The sequence below is a fragment of the Carya illinoinensis genome, chromosome 7 (assembly GCF_018687715.1).
Source record: "Carya illinoinensis cultivar Pawnee chromosome 7, C.illinoinensisPawnee_v1, whole genome shotgun sequence".
NCBI lineage: Eukaryota > Viridiplantae > Streptophyta > Magnoliopsida > Fagales > Juglandaceae > Carya > Carya illinoinensis.
The window spans coordinates 1,156,960-1,174,386 of NC_056758.1; the positions used below are offsets into that span (position 1 = coordinate 1,156,960).

A 17,427-nucleotide genomic window follows, 5' to 3' on the forward strand; every position below is an offset into this window, starting at 1 on the left:
ACATCATCTCTTACCTTTTGTTGTCTCGGGTGAGACAAAAGTGGTTTCATGCCTGCTGGATCCCGCTTTTTAGTTATTCTCTCTTTTCTGATTCTTGCCTTACGCCAGCAATAGTTAAGAGAGAAGCTTGCCGTTGGTTTTCACATAGTTAAAGTGATTCACTCACTTTTTATTTGTTCTCTCATGGTGGAATGAATGAGCGGAAGCTAAGGTACCGGGGGTCACAATCCATGGATAGACAGGCTGGCAGTCAGAACATGATTTTTCAAAACTGTCTTGTGAATGGAAGAACTTAGTGGGAATCTCAAAGTACATGAGAAAGAAAAAAAAAATACCATGCGCAGTATAGTTTTGGATCGTCTATCATGTCATGAAACCCAAAAAAGAATATTATTTTCCTATTTAAGGATCAAGTACGAGACATTTTATAAACTGAGCAAGTTGTCCTGGTGTACTTTGTTCTTTGAGAAAACAAATCCTAGTTTTCACCACACAGCTTTAGTGATCATGTCTTGGTATGGACGTTCTCTGTTTGGAGGCGGCAGCCGCACCGCTGGTGGAGTTGCATCAGTTGCCAATGCCAAGGAACTGAGCAAAGCAAGCTACGCCTCGGAATCTAATCAAGTGAGCCGGCCTGTCATGATTGATGCTGAGGGAAGGAAAATGCCAGTCATCGTGTGCACTTCCAACCAAAGTGAGCAGAGCTATCTGGTTGAAACAATAGAGCCTATCCGCACACCTTTGGTCTCAGAATATACACATGGCTCACCACCAAAGGCTGATCCGGTGAAAAACTATGGGAACGGATATAGCCCCCCAACAAAGGCAGAGCCAGTGGAAGATTACGTACGTGATGATGACAACCAGCGGAGGCATTCGAGTCCTGCTCGTGATCGCCCTCGAGAAGTTGAGGTCTTCCTCAACAAAGTCCAGACTGAAGCTAGCCAACCCAACAGGGTTGGCTCTTTAGGTGCCTCCCCCTGCGGCCAAACCCCTGTGTCAAATGAGCAAACTGGATATGTTGGCAATAGTGGTTATAGCTACGACAAGAATGGCCTTGTCACGGAACCAACTATGCGTAGGCCAAGTCGTTCAGCATGGGCGCCTGCAACACCAAGAAATGATACCAAACTCGACACACCTACATCTGATATTGCCACAGCCATGGAGAATTTGAAGGAAGGGGCAAGGGGTTTATCTGTCACCAATGTGCCTCCACAGTCCCGGTACAATATACCACTCTCAACAGGGCCAAAAAGAGATACCTATTCAGACACCATTGACAGCAGTGTAAGGCGGTATGGCAACTTGAATATATCATCTCGGCCGCGAACCACTGGTGACACTTACGACAGTAGAGAGGCTGCTAAGAGGTATGGCGGTGCAAGTATTGCTTGAAAGCCTCAAGTCAATGCTTCCCTGCACACTTTTACTTTAGGTCTACGGGGTTACCTGAAATTAATTAAAGAGGATTTATATCCACGAATCTACAGCTTGAATCTTCTCAGTTCAGTGCTTCCTGGGAAGTTTGATCGGCTACTTATCTTAACGTCATTTATCTGATATTGTACTAAGGTTTTATAGAAATCATATATGCAATAAACTTCAGTGGTATTGATTTACTTTAGTGTCTATGAAATCTTTCTTGGGATATTTTTTTTCTCTCTCTCTCTTTTTTATGGTTAATAAGAAAATGTTATTACTATCAATAGGCAAAACCCAAGAATACATGACGTATATAAAAGAAATACCTACATCACCATTGAAACAAATTAAAAGTGCCTAAAACAAATCCTGAAAATTAACATCATTCAATACAAGAGCCTTGGCCCACAAACCCAAGACACTAAAGAACGTTCTTCGTCTTCAAAACATCTCTCATTTATTTTCAACCAAAGACACCACATCAAGCACAATGGATTCATCTTCCAAATGGCTGCCACACGAATTCTCCCCTCAAAATCATTCCAACATGCAAGAATATCAACCTCTTCCTTCAGCATCACCTAAACAATTATTGTTCGAGCAAAAATCTTTTTCCTCAAAGACTTAATTCACCACCTCAAAATGAATAAAGAGATTATTTATAGATTTACCGTTTTTCTTACATATAAAGCATCAATCAACCATACACATACCACGCTTTCTTAGATTATCCATGGTCAGAATTTTCACAAGCAATACCAACCAACATAAGAACGCCACCTTTGTAGGTATCTTCACTCTTCAAATGCTTTAACAAGGAAACTCAAAACCACAATGACAAGTTAGCACCTTATAATATGAACTAACCGAAAACCTGAAATTTCCTACCTGCATCCACAATAATCTATCCTCCTTTCCCTGTACAACCTTGAATTATAAAGTCATTCCAAAAAATCAATAACAACATCCACCTCCCAATCATTAACATCTCTAACAAAATCAACATTTCATTGAATGTTATTATACAAAGAAGAAAAAGAATCGGCTACCACAGCCTCTTGATCCCTAGCAATCCTACCCAAAGAAGGAAAATCGATCTTGAGAGCTGAATCCCCACACCAAATATCATGCCAAAACAAAATCATTTTCTCATCTCTCACCTTAAACTTAATATGTTTAGAAAAATCCCCCCAACCCTTCCAAATGGACTTCCACAAACTCACCCTATACACTCCTCTAACTTTATTTGAACACCAATCCCTCCACATTCTCTCATATTTAACTTCAACAACATTTTTCCATAAAGCATCTCTCTTCATGTGATATTTCCAAAGCCATTTTCCAAGGACTACTTTGTTAAAGAGCCTTAAATTTTGCACCCCCAAACCTCCACAAGAGACCGGCTAACAAACCTTATTCCAACTAACCAAGTAAACCTTTCTTTTCCTCTCCTATATCTCCCCTCAAAAAGTTCCAAAAAATCCTCTCAATCCTCCTTACTACCCTTGCTGACAAAGGAAAAAGAGAAATAAAATAAGTCACAAGGTTAGAAAACGTGCTTTTAATCAGGGTTATTCTCCCCCCTTTAGACAAATGAGAAAAGCTTCAAACAGGTTAGGGTGCACTTCTCCCTCTTACACCATCCAGTAAAATTTTGACACATAGTAGTCTTACAAGAATTATTGTGGGTGCCAATCCAACCTCTCTTTTCTCATTCTCAGACTCTCACTTCCTCTTTTTCTTCTCCCGTTGAAGATCTCTCTTCGTCAAAAACCCAATATCGTGATTCGTCTCCTTCTCCCCCCTCCATCGAACCCATTCCATCCCCACTCACTGGAGTACTACGAACCCACTAAACCACTTGATCCATATGTTTTTTCCTATTGCATTTTGAGATTATTCTGTTATTTATCTTGTGAGTTGGTTGTCTAGGTAAGATTAGTCTGGTTATCTTGGAGAGTGAGTAGGTTTTGGTTATGACTTTTTTTTTGTTGGTCTATGTTGGTCGATCTTGCACAAATGGATCCAAATCATTTGCATTTGGAATTTTTTACCCCCCTAATAATTCATTATAAATTTACACTGGATCAAAATAAGAAAAACTCCATTGAAGGATCTCTGCAAGGGCCCAGATGTGTTCAAGAAGAAAAAAAGAGTAATAAATTAAGTTGTTCCTTGGTTCTTAGTGATATTTTTCATCCAACTTGATGTTTATGCTTGTGCTTCTCACTTCTCTCTTTTTTTTTTCCCCAGTAACTTCACTTTTTTGTTATATCAAGAAAGGGATACAACAAGCGATGAGGGAGGGGGGAGATCAAGGGGAACAGTAATTCATTAGTTGGCCCCGCCGCCCGGCCGGGGGGGGGGGGGGGGGGGGGGGGGGGGGGGGGCGAGGTGTTAAGGGAGAAGAAGGGGTATACACTACAATGACTTCTATTCTTCATCTTGGTGGAGCTTCTATGTGTCATAGTATTATTAGTGGGTTTAAAACTTCATTTTACACCCATCTAGTTGCTAGCCCCTCCCTAGACAAATATAACTTTTTCCATCCAGCTAATCTCCTTTTAGTCTTCTCAATCACCCCATCCTAAATAGTGACAAATTTATGATGAGCCCCCAAGGGAAGACCGAGATATCTCATAGGCAGCGAAGATACCTTGCATCCCATAATATTGGCCAGATTTGAAATAGCACCCACAGGAACAATTTTAGATTTGGATAAGTTAACTCTAAGTCATGAAACAACTTCAAAACATAACAATAGTGCTCTCATAGCACAAAGATTTGATTTGGCTCACTAAACATCAACGTATCATCATCAAAGAGCAAATGTGAGACTTTTAAGCATCTCCAAGTCTCATCACCAAAAGCCAACAAAAATCTTCATTCCAGCGCCATTTCAATCATTATACTCAATGCATCCATAACAAGAACAAAAAGAAAATGAGATAGAAGATCTCCTTGTCTTAAACCACAAGAACTATTAAAAAACCCAACCAGAGAATTGTTCACTAAAATAGAAAAACTCGACATCGAAATGCAATATTTAATCAACACCATTTCTCACCAAAACCATATCTCCCAAATAAATACAAGAGGAAATCCCAACTAACATGGTCATAAGCCTTTTCCATGTCTTATTTAATTAAAATTCCAGATTTACCAAGTTTGATTATACTCTCCAAACATTCATTAGCCATTAAAACTGAATCAAGGATTTGTCTCTACTTCGCAAATGCATTTTGAGACTTCAAAATAATCCTCTCCATTACCACACTCATATGATTGGCTAACACCTTAGAAATAATCTTATCCCATTTAACAAACTAATAGGCCGAAAGTCTCTCATCTCCACAGCCCCTACCTTTTTAGGAATAAGTGCAATAAAAGTTGCATTGAAACTTTTTTCAATTTTCATAAGTGTATGAAATTCAAGAAAAACCTTTACAAAATATTTTCACACTTATTAGTGGATTATATTTATTTAAATTAATTCCAATGTTTATCTAATTAATTCCTATGTTTATCTATGTATTTTGGGTATAGACAGATTTGTACAGCTGTATAGGATTTATAGGATTTGTAATTTGAATATTTAGATTGGGTAGATAAGTATGGAAAACATATTTTATCCAATATTTGAATCCCTTTAAAATAGGAAGTTAGATTTCGAATTTCCTATCTTTGTAATCTATTTTTTGCTATTTATGGATGAGAAGAAAGAGGAGGAGATTGATTCAGCAAAAAGAAAATTGTTATGGTATCACAGTAAGGTTCAGAATCCTAGGTCCTATTTTTTTTTTTTTTCTGATTCTAAGATTTTTTTTTTTTGGCTAGGGTTTTTCTGTTTCCAAAGTTGCGGCTATTTTTTTCTCTAGTCTCAAGGTTTAAGGCTAGAGTTTCTTGTCTATCATATCTTCTAAAATTAGAGATTCTCTTCTTGTTCGATTCAATGGAAAGAATTATGCTACGTGGTCTTTTCAATTTCAACTTTTGGTGAAAGGGAAGGAACTTTGGGGTCATATTAATGGGAGTAGTGTGGCACCAGAGGACAAAGATTAGCTTGCTTCTTGGGAAAGCAAGGATGCCCGAGTCATGTCTTGGATTCTTAGATCTATTGATACCCATATTATCTTGAATTTACGCTCATTCAAGAATGCTCGTGGTATATGGAATCATTTCAAGCGGCTGTATACTCAGAATAATGCAGCTAGGAGATTTCAACTCGAACTAGAGATGTCGAATTTCTCTCAAGGAGCTCTCTGTGTGGAGGGGTTTTATTTTGGTTTTTGTAACTTGTGGGATGAGTATATAGATATTGTATACACATCAATTCTAGCAACAAGTTTGGCCAATATTCAAGCTGTTCATGAAACAAGTATGCGGGCACAGTTTCTTATGAAACTAAGGCCTGAATTTGAATTTAGTCGTGCTAATCCGATGAATCGAGATCCTGTGCCTCCACTTGATATGTGTTTGGGAGAAATATTTCGAGAGGAGCAAAGATTGATGACCCAAACAGCCATGGAACAAGCTACTCCAGCTCCTATGGCATATGCAGCTCACAAAAAAACCAAAGGGAGGGATTTGAGCACTACTCAATGCTATAGTTGTAAAGGTTATGGGCATATCGCTACAAATTGCTCTAAGAAAACTTGCAACTATTGCAAGAAGTAAGGACATATCATCAAGGATTACCCGATACGTCCTCCACGTTGCCAAGAAACTGCCTATTCAGCTGCTGTTGAGGCTACTAGTGCTGTTAGTTCTACCTTGGCCACTTCCTCTCATGTTCCAGCTTCCACTTTTCAAAATCCCACCTCTATTACACTAAAAATGGTACAACAAATGATCATCTCAGCTCTTTCAGATTTTGGTATTTCAGGTAAAACCAAATATGCCTCTAAACCTTGATATTTTGATTCCAGTGCTACCAACCATATGACAAGTGCCTCTCACTCTCTTGTTAATATCTCACCATATGCTAGTCTACTAAAAATTCACATGACAGATGGTAGTGCCCTACCTATCACTGCCATAGGTGATATTTCTCATTCCTTGAAAAATATTTTGGTGTCTCCTTCATTAAATACCAATATGATTTCTATTGGCCAATTAGTTGACAGTAATTGTAGGGTGTCATTTACTTCTTCTAGTTGTCTTGTACAGGATCAGGTGACCGAGAAGATGATCGCGAGGGATCCTAAAGAGGGTCAGTTGTTTCCTTTATATTTAGATTCAAAAACTGTTGAGTCAAAGTCTTTATCTTTGTTTTCTTGCAATGTTGGTACTTTGAGTGTGAAGGATTGGCATAGGCGATTGGGCCATCCCAATTCTCACATACTTCATAAGTTGTTATCTTCATGTTTAATTGGCAATAAAGAGCTTTATTATTTTGATCGATTAAATTTTGAATGTGATACATGTAAGTTAGCTAAAAGTAAAGTTTTGCCTTTTCCTTCAAAAGGATCTCATGCCACTCGTGCCTTTGATGTTATTCATAGTGATGTATGGGGTATTACCCCGATCGAATCTCATGATCGTCATAAATATTTTATGACGTTTATTGATGATTATACTCATTTTACATAGATTTACTTTTTTCGTACTAAGAATGAAGTATTTCCAGTATTCAAGCGTTTCTTGGCTCATCTCACTAATCAATTTTCTGCCTCTCCTAAGGTTCTTTGCTCCAATTTAGGAGGAGAATATATATCTAATGAGTTTCAAATGTTCCTTCAAGATCAAGGAATTATTTCTCAACGTTTTTGTCCATATACTCCACAATAAAATGGAGTAACTGAAAGAAAGAATCATCATCTTCTTGATATGGTCCGGGCTCTCCTAATTGATTCGGGTGTGCCCTCTCGTTTTTGATGTGAAACTTTATCTACGGCTGTGTATTTAATTAATAGATTACTTACTCCAGTATTAGAAAATATTTCTTCTTATTCTTTGCTCTTTGGGCACTCCCCAGACTATTCTCAATTGTACTCATTTGGTTGTATTTATTTTATGCATCTTCCATCTCACGGAAGACACAAAATTTCTGCTCAATCAATCAAATGTGCTTTTTTAGGGTATACTTCTTTTCAAAAGGGTTTTATTTGTTATGATCCTCAGACTAAACGAATTCGAGTTTCTCGTAATGTGGTGTTCTTTGACAAACAATAATTTTTTCGTACTCATCTAGACCCTATTCCTCCTAGTTTTTGCGTTTTGCCAAATTTTTCAAATGAGGATACAACTTATATACCGGCTTCCGCTCGATTTAAACATGGTTGTGTTTACACCAGGCTTAAATCACCTCCAGCAGATCTAACTGCTCTTTCTGCCCCCTCTGAGCATCTACCCGTGGCTCCTGATCAATCCCTTTACACATCTTATGATCCACCATCTCATCGGTATACTTATAGAGTCTCCAAACCCCCGGATCGGTATGGTTCTTCCTCTCATTCTTATGTGATTGCTACACTTTTTTCTATTGATATTCCCTCCTCTTATAAGTAGGCTATGGAACATGAGTATTGGAGGAATGCCATGCAAGTAGAAATGGATGCACTAGCGGCCAATGACACTTGGGACATTGTGTCTTGTCCTTCTTTTATGACACCTATTGGTAGCAAGTGGGTGTATTCTGTGAAGCTTAGATCAAATAGGTCCCTTGAGAGATATAAAGCTCGTTTGATAGCCTTGGAAAATAAACAAGAATATGGGATTGATTATGACGAGACGTTTGCTCCTGTTGCTAAGATGACGACTGTTCGTCTCCTTCTTGCCATTGCCGCTTCTCAATCTTGGCCATTGCATCATATGGATGTGAAGAATACTTTCCTTCATGGTGATTTAAAATAGGAATATAAAACTTCCTTCTGGTATGCCACTTTCCTCAGCTAATGATGTTTGTAAGCTAAAAAGATCATTATATGGTCTAAAACAAGCTCCCAGAGCTTGGGTTAAGAAGTTCCACAATACCTTACTTGACTTTCAATTCACTCAGAGTGAGTATGATGCTTCTTTGTTCCTTCATAAAAGTAATTATGGTTTTGTTTTCTTATTGGTCTATGTGGACGATATCATTATTACTGGATCCGGTATTGAATTTATTCAAAGGTTTCAGGTGCATCTTCATAAGGTCTTTCATATGAAAGATTTGGGACTGTTGACTTATTTCTTGAGGGTGAAAGTTCATAATCAGCCACATGGGTTATTTATTAATCAATATAAATGCACCCAGGACCTTGTTTAGTTGGCTGGGTTGGGGGAGATGACTTCAGTTGATACTCCTATGGAAGTCAACGTGAAATATTGGAAGGATGAGGGTGATTTAATTTCTGATCCTACATTATATAGGAAGCTTGTTGGGAGTCTAATCTACCTCACTATCACACGTCCGAATATCTCATATGTTGTCCATATTGTTAGTAAATTTATGGACACACCTCAATACTTGCATTTAGTGATTGTTCATTGTATTATTAGATATTTGATTGGGACTCCTGATCGTGGGTTATTGTTTCCTGCTGGCACTTCTCTTCAACTTATGGCTTATAGTGATGCGGATTGGGCTGGTTGCCCAGATTCTAGGCATTCTACAACTGGTTGGTGCATCTTTCTTGGAGATTCACTCATCTCCTGGAAATGCAAGAAGCAAGAGTGTGTTTCTAAATCCTCTACTGAAGCTGAAAATAGAGCTATGTCAGCAGCTTGCTCTGAGGTGATGTGGTTGCGGGGCATTCTTCAAGAGATTGGTTTTTCGCAAGACAAGCCAACTCTTGTTCATGGTGACAGCACTAGTACCATTCAAATTGCTGCCAATCCAGTATTTCACGAGCGTACCAAACATATTGAAGTGAATTGTCACTATATTCGTCAAGCCTATAAGGCTAAGTCTATTATTCTTCCTCATATCTCTAAGAATCTTCAAGTAGCTGATATATTCACGAATGCAATGACTAGACAGCAGCATCAATTCCTAGTTAGCAAATTGATGCTAGTAGATACACCAGCATCAATTTGAGGGGGGTATTAGTGGATTATATTTATTTAAATTAATTCAAGTGTTTATCTAATTAATTCCTATGTTTATCTATGTATTTTGGGTATAAATAGATTTGTACAGCTATATAGGATTTATAAGATTTGTAATTTGAATATTTAGATTGGGTAGATAAGTCTGGGAAACATATCTTATTCAGAATTTGAATCCCTTTAAGATAGGAAGTCAGATTTCGAATTTCCTATCTTTGTAATCTATTTTTTGCTATTTATGGATGAGAAAACAGAGGAGGAGATTGATTCAACAAAAAGAAAATTGTTAACACTATGTCCCAATAAGCTTGAAAGAACACCATAGAATAACCATCCAGCCCAGAGCCTTGTCCCTAGCCATACTTCTAACCACATTAAGGATTTCTTCTTCAGTGGTGGAACCAGCAATTGTTCTTAGGAGGGCCAACTTTTCTACCGCATGAGATGTTCATATAAAATGAAAAAATATTACAAAATCATAAGGCATAACTGTATATAAAATTACATCTCGATAATTTTTCAAATAACATAAAAATAAAATTTTAAAAACACAAATTAATATCTGTTTTAGATTTTGATGATAATATTTCATAGAATAATATTCATTCATTATTATTTTTATAAATATGAGATATTTATAAATTATTTTTTTCATAGAAACTATCAAGTAATCTTTTCGAATGTCATCTCTCATTCTAATATCTAAGCTAGTTTATCAAATTTCATGTAAAATATATCTATTTTGGTGTCACATTAAGCGTAGAATGTTGCAATTGAAAGCTTAAATAAACTTTTCATTGCTCAATGAAGTTTAGAGGATAAATCATCTCCACCATTTTTCATATAAATCATCAATTTTAAATGGTTTTTCTTATATTTTTACTTTAGATTCTATATTAAGAAATTTAATATTGTATAATAAGAAACTTTGGAGTCAATGTTAATAGTTCATTATTTCTCCTAATCTTAGTTTTAATTTAATTTTAGTGGGGCCACATCGTTGAAAATAGATAATATATATAAATTATACAAAATCTATGGGTTATAGGAAAAAATTGGAGAGAGATATTTCTATGTATATTGAAATTTTACAAAATTTTAGAAAGTATATAGGAATAAGAAAATTATAAGTCTTTTTTTTTTGGGGGGGTGCAATTTCTGTATACATGAAATTTAGGGGCTATTTTGAATTTTAAAACAATTTTGGGGGCCCATGGCCCCCCTCAACCACTATGTAGATCTGCCATTGTTCTTTTTCGTCAAACACCCACTCCATCCATTCAGCACTTGGTCAATGGAGTCAAAAAATAGCCCATCTAACTTAGGCCTCTAAGAGAAAGTCTTCTTTAAATAACTTCTCATAAAAATTTATAATATATTCTTTGATAGCCTTTTGATCCAAAAGAATGTTATCGCCTTTATGAGGACTGCTATAGAATTATTTCTTCGATAAGAGTTCACCATTTGGTGAAAATATTTTGTACACTTATCACCTTCTTTCAGCCACAACATTCGAGATTTTTGCCTCCATGATATTTCTTCCATTAAAGATATCGACTCTAATCAAGCAACAACCCTTTTTTTTCTCCAAATCCTCCTCGAATAATTCTTCCAAAAGCTCCTTATTCTCCAAACATCTCAACTGATCCAATAGAATCTTCCTCTTACTATCCAAATTCCCAAACTCTTCTTTATTCCAAATCTTCAAATTTTTTTTAAGCTCTCTAAGTTTACCAGCCAACACAATCCTTGATTTCATCCACCTTTCTCAACACCCAATTAGAAGATTTAATGTTCCAATTAATCCCTGGAGGGATGGAACACAAAGGATCAGCAACAAAATCCTCATATGATTCAAACTCTTCCCAAAAATCACTTTCCTCCTATTCTTCATAGTCATAGAGAGCCAACTGCTTATCCATAATATTAAACTAAGTGGAAGGTACCCCAGATTCAATAATCTTGACAGTCCCCTAAGCATTTATCCTAATCCCCACATCCCTATCTAACTACTCAATCATCTCTCTCCCAATCACTTGCTCAACACCACCTTTATCTAATTGGACAAATGAAAAATGCTTCAACGAATTCTGACTAACCTTCTTTATAAAAAGAGCAACCTGCACTACCCGTGAAACTAAAGAAAATGACATTTTCCCTTGTTTTCTCTCTTTTTTTTTTCTTTTTTTTCTCAAAGAAGAGAATAAACAATGAAAATGGTTCCTAGTGGAGGTAGAAATCGCTTACACTTGGTACCATATCAATGTTGCGGATATAAAAGGCATAGACAAGGGTGAGACGTGAGGTTGTTGAGAACCTATAATGTTATATTGTGTGTGTATGTGTGTGTGTGTATATATGTCGGTTAATTACACTTTGCTCCCTTGAGAATAAAATGAGATAATAACTATTCATGAGGTAGAGAAATAAACCTTTATTTTTATTAATATTACATAGTTAGTTATATATATTTATATATTTAGTGCGTTTTATATAGAGTTATTCAAATACATTTTTAAAAATTTAAAAAAAAAATAAAAAAAATTATATCTTAGTATTTTACTGAGTTCAAATATTTATCTTTTTGTTAGTTTTTTATCCCAAATTTGTAAATTCAGATTTATTATAACAATTTAATTTAATTTATTATAAAAATCTAATTGAATGTGACATTCGAGGAAAATTGAGAATTGCGTGAAAGTTCGAGGGGGCAAAGTGAATTTTTCCTTGGGGTTATTTTTGTCTTTGCAGGTGAAGAAGTTGCACGTGCTCAATTTTCGTTCGAATTAACGCTGATAATAGACGAAATGGGGGAACTGCGAAGTTTTGGAAGTAAATGGGTCCATTTTGAAGCAATTATTAGTTTCAAAAGTATATTATGAATTAAGTGAAAGTTCAAGGGAATAAAGTGTAATTAACACACACACACACACATATATATATATAACTAATAGACGAATTAGATTTAAACATTTTATTTATCATGAAATCAACCAAAACTAAACTTAATACTCACTAATCTTATCTTTACTCATGTACCTATTGCATTTCGTAACACATATCCTGAGGTCAACCATTTACCCACTCATGCCCTAAACGTTTTTTCTAGCAAAACAAGCCTTACAGACATGATCCTAGGGATTCTTTACAACCGGGGTGGCGCCAATAAAAACAAGAATTGAACAAGATTAAGAAAGTAAAAAGTAAAGGATGGTAGACAACACAATAAACAAGATGAACAAATATAAATCACCTACCAGAAACCATAAATGGCTCTGATACCAACAAGGAAGCGGAATTAACAAAAGAAATTTGAATAGGAGAGTAGTAGTAAAGTGAGGACTAGATGACTGGAGGACCAGATAACTGGAAGTAGTGAAAGTAATAAATGGTATTAATGAATATTGAAAGCAATGTCCAGATGACTAGAGATAAATAAAAATAGTGATAAATGAAAAAGAAAAGAAAGAATAAAAGAAATAATAACATTTATTCAAAGTGAAACAACTTACAAAATATTATAATGAAGGTGGGAAAATAGGTTTCTTAACAAACTCAAAGGCATAGTATCAAGTAGAGATGGGAGAAGTAGTTACAGGAGATGCCCTCAAACTGGATTTTCCTTCTGATTTATAGGATGATGGCACCAATTTGGCCCTATTTCCGAATCATAAAGTCATTTGATGTTTTGCCACTGTATTCAAAATGAATTGACATAATAAAAAATTCCCCTGTTTCCTCCATTTTTGCAAGAGATACAAAGTCTCTTGGATATTAAAGTGGAGATACGATCAGAATGGTGATTTACTGGTCCGACATTGGTTTGTTAAGTGGTGAGACCAATTTCCTCACACACAAGATGGTATTGATAATGTTGCTCGAGAATTTCATCAGACTGCTCCAGATATGAAGAGCAATGAGGAATTTCTGCCTGTTAAACAGATAACTTTGCCTGAATATCCAAATACTCTGGCACTACTTCTGTTAAATCTAATAAATCTAGAAAATCTTCCAAATCCAAGGAAAAGAAGAATCTGATTTAAGGATTTGATTTATCTACTACAGAAGCAATTGCAGAATAATGATAAAACTGATAAGAATAATTTTGATACTGAGTCAAAAATATCCTTTGAACCTTCAATTACTGACTCTTATAGTAACATATTTGGACATGATTCAGAAGACACTCCAAGGCTTTCTGATGACTGATCCGCCAGCACAAACTGACAAATATTTAATAGCACTGAATGACTACCATCTCTAAAAGACTAATTGGTTGCATGCTTTTCTGAGAAGATTCTTGTTACTTTATTTTCAGCAAAAAAGACAAATATGATTCTCCTGCGATTCGTGTAGAGAAAGTACTCAAAGCCTGCTGAAAGATGCTTATTGTTGTATTGTTTGCTTTTACTGTTTGCTTTTTCATACTTATGGCCTAAAAGACTCATTCTTCATCTATAAAAGGGGAACCTTGCATCAGGAATAGGGCATCTCTTTTCAGTAGCTACTTCTTCTATCTCTACTTGATACTACCTGTATTTTTCCAAAAAATCTTTATGCCTTTGAGTTTGTTAAGAAGCCTATTTCCCCCACCTTCAATATAATATTTTGTAAGTTTTTTCATTTTGAAGAAATGTTATTATTTCTCTTACACTTTCTTTTATTTTTCATTTATCACTAATTTTATTTATCTTCAGTCCTCTGGTCATTATATATATATATATATATATATATATATATACACTAGGTCAGAAGCACGTGCAAGATATGTTTGTCTAATTGGGTTAAATAGGTTTTTTAAAAAAATAATATGATTTAAAAAAAAAACTTGATTAAAGAATAATTTAATGCATAGAGATAAAAAAAAATTAAATAAAATTAAAAAAAATTAAAAAAAATAAATAAAAAATAAAAAATAAATAAAAAAATAAAAAGAAGAAGAAGAAGAAGAAGAAGAAGAAGAAGCAAACTTTAGCAAATATCTTTGGATAAGTATAGGTCGGTAAATATAATAACTACATAGTTAGATATATTAGAAAACAAAAAAAGTTAGTTCAAAATTAAACTCAAGATACATTAGAATAACATAGACAAATAAAAATAGAATTATTACCACTACAATAAACTCTACCGCCACACTCGAAGAAAGCATAAGATTTGGAACTTTTTAGGATGTTTGACGATAAATCCAAATCATGTATTTTGATATAATTTTTTTTAATCTCGACATATTTGAACAGATCTTGTTCAGATCTAAGTGTTTTTCTTTGTGGAGTTTTTTCGTTTTGTACTTATTATTCTTTATTGCCCTTTTTTTTACATATCTGAACACTTATACTTAGATTAAGATCTAAGTGTTTTAGAAAAACGTGTGAGAGGATGGGTTTGAAGGAGGTAGGTAGAGAGGCAGACATCGGAGATTGGGAGAGAGGTTCGTGATAAGAGGAGAGAGGAAATTGGGAATGAGAGAGAGGTATAAAAAGACAATTGTATCCCTAAAACAAGAAAGTAATGGACTTAATGGGTTTAATGAAAAAACCAGAAAAGTTAACAGAAAAAAAAAAAAAAAGTTACTATAACAATTATATAACTACTTATTATAATAGAATATATGTGTGTGTGTGTATATATATGGGAATAACTTAAAACTGGACAATCCTACAACTCGTATTTAACGGAGGCCAATAGGTGATAGACACGTAAGTGAGACAGAAACAGGTTCTATCTGCCGTGATGCAGGGAAACAAGTCCCCCTTCTCTCTTCACGTGATTCAGCTGCCCATCAGTCTGCTCAGTCTGCTCTGCCATCAGTCTTCAGCTGCCATCAGGCTTCCCTTCTGGACCCTTCTCTCTTCCGAAACAAGTCCCCCTTCTCTCTTCCGAACCCAGGCTTCCCTTCCGACCCAGTCTTCTCTGTTTTGATTTATCTTCTATTTTTGATCGAAGACGAGTTCCGGTTTCAGCTTTGCATGCAACTATGATTTTTCTTTGCTTTTTCTACTTTGCAGTACACATCTCTCTGGCCACTGAATGAAACCCATCCATGAAATCATTTCCCATACTTCCGAAACAAGTCCTCCTTCTCTCTTCCGAACCCAGGCTTCCCTTCCGACCCAGTCTTCTCTGTTTCGATTGAGCTTCTATGTTTGATCGAAGACAAGTTCCGGTTTCAGCTTTGCATGCAACTTCAATTTTTCTTTGCTTTTTCTACTTTGTAGTACACGTCTCTCTGGCCACCGAACGAAACCCATCCATGAAATCATTTCCCATAAAAGTAGTTTTACCCTAACCCCTAACCCTTCCCCTCCCTCACGATCTGTATAAAAACGAAACCCAAAAAAAGCACTCCCTTCCGATCATGCTTGAACTCGAAACCCGAAAACCCCCTCCCTCTCGATCTCAATAAAACTGAAGAAGAAATCACGAAAAACACTATGAAGGTAAGTTTACTATTTTTCAGCTGTTTGTGAGTTATTTCCTAGATTGTTTGCGTTGGAGTTGGTCATTGAATTATTTTTTTCTAACTACTTTTGGAATATGGTTAACTTAAGAAAGGATGAATACATAAGGGGCATACCAACTTCCTGTCCAACACTCATTTACTCGTGGAATTTATTTTTAATTTTTATTTGTAATTATTATACTTCCTTCTTTGAATCTCAACTAAAAGGATTAAATATTGCGGATGATTGATGGCATATGATGGTAGGGAACAACGGTACGTAGTAATGTACTCCATCCGAAACAAATTCTTATATTGCACGACTTGTATGTTGCATTTAAATCAATATTGGCAAGAAATTTGGAAGAGTATTTTGTCTCGTTTGACACTAAGAAACACTAGCCTATGCACAATCTTAAACAATTATCATTTGACTAGCTTCCTATCTCACCCAAAAAACATTGCATGCCCCTTATCAATTTTGCAGACTTTAAAATAGTAAAGATATTGAGAGTTAGCACTCGCTAGCTAGGTTACAACTTATAATTCTGAGTAGAGGAAACATACAAGGTTAAAATGATGACACCAATAAACAAGTTTCCTCTCAAAATACATATTAGCATTATTAGCTTAAGTTACCACTAAAATACATAATCAGTCCTTGTCGTTTACTGATTCAGTCCTTGTCAAATGCAGTATGACTATGACAGCAATGTTAGTTCAAGTTCTTGTACTTCAAGAGCAAAAGATGAAACTACTATTTTGGAGAGACCATTTTGCCATTGTGGAATTCCTTCAAAGCTAAGAATTTCTGCCAAACATACTAGTTTTGGCAGACGATTTTTTAATTGTCCGAACTATAAGATGAAGAAACAATACTCATTTTTTCAATGGGTTGATTTTGAAATGGAACAAAACACTTGTTGCAAAATGACATTGGAGTTAGCTCAAAGAAGAAATGACAGGATCAATCAAGAACGTTGGCTAGCTGAAGAAGCAAAGTTTAAAGCTATGGAAAAGAAGTATAAGAGGACATTATTCTTGTTATGGTTCTGTATTGTTGTACTTTTTTCTGTAATTGTGTTGAAGTTTGAACGATAAATAGCTCAATTAATGTAATACTTGGAAATGAGCTTGATGTATATTGGTTGATGGTTTGTTGGTTGTGGTCTGTATTTTGGTTAACTTGGAGATGTTTGTCAAACGTGGATGCTGTGAATATTGAACTGAAGTTGTGAATATGAAAACAGGGGGTGTGAATATTGAATATGAAGTTGTGGATGCTGTGAATATGCTGTGATCAAAACAGGGGGTTCTTGAAAATGAAAAAAAAAATCAGTTTCATTGTGTAGGGGGGACATCACGTCTAAATCGCTTTTGTAAAACCAGAAACAAAGAAAAAGTAATCAATTCTTGGAGACCAATGTGATTAAAAGTAATCAATTCTTGGACACAATCTAGTTTGTTTTCACTGTCTCAAACAAAAAAATTGAATATTTCTGCAAGCCATAAACTATTAAACAAGAAGT

The 17,427-nt window shown here is 35.5% G+C and overlaps 1 protein-coding gene across 1 annotated transcript; it reads left to right on the top strand.

Annotated features, from left to right (window-relative positions):
• The first annotated feature begins 420 nt into the window (after positions 1-420).
• Positions 421-1,622, top strand: LOC122315219. The gene is made up of 2 exons (XM_043131022.1): positions 421-940; positions 1,073-1,622. The coding sequence occupies exons 1-2, from the start codon at positions 508-510 to the stop codon at positions 1,396-1,398; spliced, it is 759 nt and encodes a 252-aa protein (XP_042986956.1). The 5' UTR covers positions 421-507; the 3' UTR covers positions 1,399-1,622.
• Positions 1,623-17,427: the final 15,805 nt, after the last annotated feature.

Excerpts from the sequence above, each read along its gene's own strand:
- LOC122315219 (XM_043131022.1), top strand. The coding sequence starts at position 508 with ATGTCTTGGTATGGACGTTCTCTGTTTGGAGGCGGCAGCCGCACCGCT. Across the intron at positions 941-1,072 it reads CAACAAAGTCCAGACTGAAG|CTATGCGTAGGCCAAGTCGT; the intron begins CTAGCCAACCCA and ends TCACGGAACCAA.